The sequence below is a fragment of the Mandrillus leucophaeus genome, unplaced genomic scaffold (genome assembly GCF_000951045.1).
Source record: "Mandrillus leucophaeus isolate KB7577 unplaced genomic scaffold, Mleu.le_1.0 Scaffold18, whole genome shotgun sequence".
Taxonomy (NCBI): Eukaryota; Metazoa; Chordata; class Mammalia; order Primates; family Cercopithecidae; genus Mandrillus; species Mandrillus leucophaeus.
The window spans coordinates 5,078,102-5,084,679 of record NW_012101809.1 but is presented as its reverse complement, the minus strand read 5'-3'; the positions used below and the strand labels follow the sequence as shown (position 1 = coordinate 5,084,679).

Here is a 6,578-nt window from a genome sequence, read left to right as displayed (position 1 = left end):
AATCTAACTTCCTTGTCCTAATATCATAGGCCTTCCAAGATATGACCCCAGCCTACCTTCAAAGATTGACCTGTTAACGTCCCCACTGGGGACCCCACATCCAAGCAAGAAGACTGCTCACCATCCCTGAACACACCCTGTGTTTCTCTGCCTCTGTGCCTTTGCTGCCAGCCCTTCTAGCTCCCCTCCAAATCTCCCCCATCCAACTCTGGGCTCTCCTCCTCTGAGAAGCCTAGTCCCACCTCCTCCAACCTTGCCAGAGTAGGACTGTCCTGAGGTCCCAGAGTCACAACAGTTCTCAGATCTTGAGGATCTTGTTAAACGCGCAGGTTTGAGGGCCCCATCCCCAATGTATTCTGAGTCAGCGGGTCTGAGCTGGGGGCTGGGAACCTGCAGGGTAGACACGCTTCCAGCTAATGCTGATGCAGGCAGTAGAAAAACCTCACTCTGAGAAACACTGGCCCCAAAGAACTGTAAGCTTCCTCCAAAGTGTCTGATGGATCTACTGTCTAAAACCCTGAAGAAAGTGTAAGGGGAGGAGGCTGGGAATTCCAGACTAGCACAGCCCTCCTGATCCTCTGGTTAGCCAAGGGAGAAAGCATCAAGAACCCCATGGTGTGCCCTTTCCCAGCCCTGGGGCTCTGTCCAGAGACTCAAAAATTACTCCCCCATCTCTCTCCCACAATGAAAGATAGAGCCCACCCAAGACTAAATGCTACAGGGGCAGGATAATGCAGCAATCACAGTAATAAACTCTCAAGTCTGAGAGCCCTGGCTTTGAATCCCAGCCCCATCAGCTTCTGTGTGGACTGGGATAAGTTATTTAACCTCTCTGAGCCTCTTTTCCCCCATCGGTAAAACAGTGACAATGCTACCTCCTTCCATAGGTTGTTGGGAGGGTATTAATGGAAATAATCCACATGTAAGAACTTGGTACACGGTAACCACCCAGTGCATGGTAGCTATTGTAAATATTATCACGATAATTAACATAACAGGGTTCAAAGGTAAAACTGAACTGAAAACCAACAGGGCATGCAGGATGGGTGCTCTGGGTTCAACATGGGGCTGACGCAGCCAGTCACTCTGAGGAGGCCACCAGGCACCCCCCAGATCCGTCTGCTGCATTCCCCGGGGGCGGAGAGCTGGATGAGCTCACCTAATCTGCAAGCGTCATGACAACCAAGGAAGGAGCCCAGACAAGAGCTGAGGGAAGATCTGTGGGTTGACCAAAGAATGGAGACCTTGAATATCCCATTATGGTAACTGAAGCAGGGAAGGGTATGATGAAGATAGTACTTTGGGAGAATCACTCCGGCAGCATCAAAGGAGGGGCCAGAGGCAGAGAAGCCAATTAGGATGGCAGCTGTGGCAATATCCGAGATGAGGACCCAGATCAGGGAAGTAGCTGTGAGAATGCGAGTGCAGAAAAATGGCTAGGGGCTGAGCACAGTGGCCCCAGCACTTTGGGAGGCCAAGGCAGGAGGTCTGCTTGAGCCCAGGAGTTCCAGACCATCCTGGGCAACATGGCAAGATGCCATCTCTTAAAAAAAACCTACAAAAATAAGCCAGGACTGGTGGTGTGTGCCTGCGGTCCCAGCTACTTGGGAGACTGAGGCAGGAGGATCACTTGAGCCCAGGAAGTTGAGGCTTCAATGAGCCAAGATCACACCACTGCACTCCAGCCAAAAGAAAAGAAAAGAAGGAAGGGAAGGAGGAAGGGAGGGAAGGCAGGCAGGCAGGCAGGAAGGGAGGGAGGGAAGGAGGGAGGAAGGAAGGAAGAAGGGAGGGAGGGAAGAAGGGAATGAAGGAAGAAAGGAAGGAAGGAAGGGAGGGAGGGAGGGAAGGAGAGAGGGAGAGAGGAAAAGAAAAATAACTAAGACCTTGTGCACGGATAAGCCTTCCCCCGCCTCTGCTCTCATCCCCAAAGAGTAGTGAAGAAATTCAGAGTCTACAGACAAGTTCTCATGACTCACTCTGGCCCACCACAAGAATCAAGATCCTTAGTCAACCTTCACAGCTCCTCCTTCAGCCCCCCAGGAGCCTCAGCCGTCATAGAAAAGAGAGTGAAAACAACAGGTGTCTCGCTGGCGTCACACCCAGCCAGACATGGAAGGGGACGGCCTTCCTACAGCCGTCACAACCAGTGACTTTGTGAAGTATCCAATTCAAGAAGCACCACCTTTTGAAAGATGGCAGGTGTACGTTTAGGTGTATACCCAGAAGAACCCAAAACAGGTGTTCAAACAAAGACTTAGACACAGATGTTCATAGCAGCATTATTTATGAAAACCAAAAGGTAGAAACAACCTAAAGTCTTCCAACTGATGAATGGATAAGTGAAATGTGGCATATTCTTACAATAGAATATTATTCAACCACAAAAGGAAAAAAGGTGCACGCTACAACATGGATGAACCTTGAAAAGATTATGCTAAGTAAACGAAGCTTGACACAAAAGGACAAATATTGTATCCTTCCATGTATATGAAATGACTGGAATAGGCAAGTCCATAGAGACACAGAGTAGATTCGTGGTCGCCAGGGATTCAGGCAAGAGGGTAACAGGAGTGACTGCTTAATGGGCATGGCGTTTCCTTTTGAAATGATAAAAATATTCCGGAATTAGGTAGAGGCAGTGGTTGTACAGTATTGTAAATGTACTAAATGCCACTGAATTATACATTTTAAAATGACAAATTTCAGGTTATGTAAATTTTACAATAAAAAAAATGGGAGGTAGCCCATCCAGTCTCCATCTGTTGGTAACCACTGGGGCTGAATAGCCCTCCATGGGCTTTCCTAGGATGCCTGTCCCTCACCACTTAGCACTCAGCAGGCAGGCACTCAGAAAGACCTGGGCAAGGAGGAAAATCTTTATTCTTTGTATTTTTCTCCACGAGGCATGAACCTCCTGTGCACGCTACCCCAGTTACTCTGTGCCCCTCACTGAAAATATATACATAACTTCCATATACATATACTTTCTATTACATGTAATATATACATATACGCTCGAGCCCCTCCAAGCCTTTACTGTCTGTGCCTTTCCTCCTTCTCCCACACCCTAGGACTCTGCTGCATCCCTTGCTGTCTATCCAGTTCCTGCAGTTCCCTCCATGTCCAGCTCAGATCCTCCCCGATGCCCCTTCTCTGATCTCTGCCCACACATCTGGGTTTCGACAGTCCAACCAAGCAAACACTTGATTCCATTCACTCCCTCATTCATGCCTTTCAAGTAGATCTCCAGCCTGGGAAAGGCCAGGGGTGTCTTACCTCTGAGCTGGGCACATAGGAGCTCCTCGGGCACTGCCTGTCGGTGCTAAGCCCAGAGCTACACCGTGGACCTCTCCCCTGAACACTCCTAGACCAACGCTGTTCAGAACCCAGTGGGAACCACCAGCAGCACAGTGGGGTCAGTGTGTTCCCAGGAAGAAGACCAAAGTCTACCACCCGAGAGGCGATGGTGAGGTCCCATGTCATGTCAGTCTGACAGCCAGACCTATCTTATCTCTGATCAGTCCCAGGATCCCTATTATACCAGGTCCCTTCCAGTTGTTTTAATTAAAATGGTGAGGAATCAAGAGATTGCAATTATGTAAGGAGAGAAAAAAAATCAAGACAGTCACTCCACCCCTACTCCCAGCAAATTTCTGGATGAGCACTGATAAGAATTAGAGATGAATTCTGGCTGAGTACAGACGCCATCCCAGCAGAACTCTGGGTAGGCAGTTAACATCACAGCCTATCAGGTCAACGCCAACACAATTAGAATGGACTTCTGGCTGACCACTGATACATCAGAGAAGACTCGTAGGTCGATGCTGACACATTTAGAAGGGAATTGGGAATAAACACTAAACAATTACAGAATAAAGGTGATGGCTCTATTAGAGTAGAAAGATGGGAAGCAGTCCCTAGAAGTCAAACTGAGAAGGAGGATCAGTGGACCCTGGGTGAAGGACAGAGCCAACAACGGGTGGCCTTCATGGGCACACTCTGTCCTTCATTTCAGGCTTAGTAGGAGTGGGATCAAAATTCCCATGGTCACCTAGAGTAGGTGTGTGGATGGGGGCCCCACTCCTGCCTTCTGCTGAAGACCCTAGCCACAGAGACCTCAGATCCCCACAATTCCAAATTTTAGATTAAAAAGATGCAATTAGTGGGGAGCTCTCTGTGTTTCCATAGAGACAAGGATGGAGCAAGGCCTTCTCAGGAAGACAGTCTGTGAATATTAAGGGCCAAGTCAACCCTCTGGCCCCCAGCTAACCCCTGCCCCCTGAAGGACAGGGCCCAGTTTTCCCACTTTAATTTGGGCAATTATTCTTTTCCCTCATTATTCTCACTTGCAGAGAAGGTTGAGCTGAACGATATTCATAGGTTCATTAGGAATCTGTTTCCAATGCTCAGAAACAGTCTTCATACTTGCTAACACTGAAAGCTTCTTTCTGATTATAAAAATAATATTGCTTATTATAGAAATTTTAGAAAAAAGCAAAATATAAAAAAGAAAAAAACAATCCCATACAATCACATATCCAGAGGAAATCATTGTTAACCTTTTGGAAACTTTACAAGCATTTTTGCTTGTTTTGTTTTCGTTGGGATTTTTTGCATTCATATCACTTTTTAAACAAAATTGGGATCATACAGTCTTCGCAACTTTGTATTCTGTCATCATACTGTGAGCATTTTCCAAAGTCATCAAATATTCTTCACAAATATAATTTTAACGACTGCATAGTACTCTACCAAGAGTACATACCACGATTACTGAGCATTTAGGTTATCCACCTAGTATAAATAGCACTGCCATGAACATCCTAGCCTAGTGCCATAAGTATATATGCCTGCATCTCTACTTCCTTAGGATCAATTCCTCTCAGTAAAATTACAAGGTCAACAAATTGATTTTTTTTTTCTTTTTTTTGCGAGACAGAGTCTCGCTCTGTTGCCCAGGCTGGAGTGCAGTGGCATGATCTCAGCTCACCGCAACCTCCATCTCCCAGATTCAAGGGAGTCTCCTGCCTCTGCCTCCCGAGTAGCTGGGATCATAGACACGCACCACCATGCCCGGCTAATTTTTGTACGTTTAGTAGAGACCGGGTTTTGCCGCATTGGCCAGGCTGGTCTGGAACTCCTGACCTCAAGTGATCCACCTGCCTTGGCCTCCCAAAGTGCTGGGATTACAGGCGTGAGCCACCGCACCCGGCCAACAAATTGATACTTTTAGAGCATCTTGACAAACATTGCCATATTAATTTCCAGAAAGACCCAACAAACCCATTGATTTTCCTGAGCCAAGTGAGAGCTGAAGTTTTGAAAGAGCTGGAGTATTAGAAAGCAGGACAGTGGTCCCGTCTCTCCTTCTCTTCCCTGGTCTTAAAAGTTAACTGTTCAGCAAAAGAAGGGACAGAATTCCAAGTCAAAAGGTACGGGTCTACAGCCTAGCACCTAGTGCCGAGGTCTGACTGGCTTTGGGAACCTGAAGCCAGCCTTGGTTCTCCTCATCTGTAAAATGGGTATAGTGTGATTAGGTCTGCTCTGCTGACTACCCCAAGCAGTGTCCACGCTCGCTGAAAACGTGTTTGAGAAAGTTCGATGCCTTGTGTTAAAGGGCACTATTGTTATCCTTCCTGAAGGAATTTAGTAGGTCTGAGGGCCCAGGAGGACCCAGCAGTGTCTTCCAGAGGTCAGAAACAGCATTGGAAGCTCCAAGACAGGAATGGCAGGCTCGGAACGGGGAGACTGGGCCTAGGGCCACCCTGAGGGTGCTGAGTGGATCTGGGCCGACGGAGAGCAAAGACATTCCTGGTAAATGTCCCTCTGTTTCAAGGCTGCCAGCCCCTCTTTTCTAGGGCTCTGACTGGATATCTGGTCTTTGGGAAAACGAGAAATCAAACTAATTCAAAGGATGCGAAAAGCCAACGGCTACAAAGGACCCCAGGAACCAGCAGCTCTGAGCCTTTATTCCAGTCTGCTGTAAGCCTGTCCTGAATTTTTAAAACTCTCCCATTGGAAATGCAACTAGTGCTCCCAGCCTGGTCTCTCCAGCCCTAGGGCCGATGAAAAGGAGACCGACCGAGGTGTCTCCCTGAAGACGGACGACCCAAGCTTCCCTCCTCACTCCCCACTCCGCTATCGACCTGGCAAACGTCCTTTCCCACTTCTTCAGGCTCGCCTAACATCATGGCCTAAGGGGACTCCACTGACGTTCCCAGTGCCAGCAGACAGAACTGCGCAGACCCCGCGGGACGCCATCCTCCATCACCATCATCGCCGGCTGCCCTCCACCCCCAGCCCTCTCCACAGGCAGAGGTGCATCTCCGGCCTCCAGACTCGCACAACAGGTGGCGTCTGCCCGTCCTCCCCAACCACACCTCCCTGGCCCTCCACCTGCGCCCCAGTCCTCCAGCTGCGCCCGGCCGGGGAGCCTACCTTTGAGGTTCTGGGGGTGGCCCCGCGGCGCGCGGCTCGGGTTTCCTCGGGGCAGCGAGGGGATACTGGAGAAGTTGTTACCCATGGCATCCGGCCCCAGGGGGTTCGGCGCTCGCTGGTGGGGGCGAGGCCGGGCAGGA

The 6,578-nt window shown here is 49.1% G+C and overlaps 1 protein-coding gene across 1 annotated transcript in view; it reads right to left on the bottom strand.

Annotated features, from left to right (window-relative positions):
• NEURL1 (neuralized E3 ubiquitin protein ligase 1) overlaps positions 1-6,572 on the bottom strand; it is a 99,446-nt gene extending 92,874 nt beyond the window's left edge. Inside the window, exon 1 of the mRNA XM_011977507.1 lies at positions 6,439-6,572. Within this exon, the coding sequence (XP_011832897.1) occupies positions 6,439-6,523 (85 nt within the window). The 5' untranslated portion in view covers positions 6,524-6,572. The remainder of the gene's footprint in view (positions 1-6,438) is intronic.
• Between the last annotated feature and the right edge of the window lie 6 nt (positions 6,573-6,578).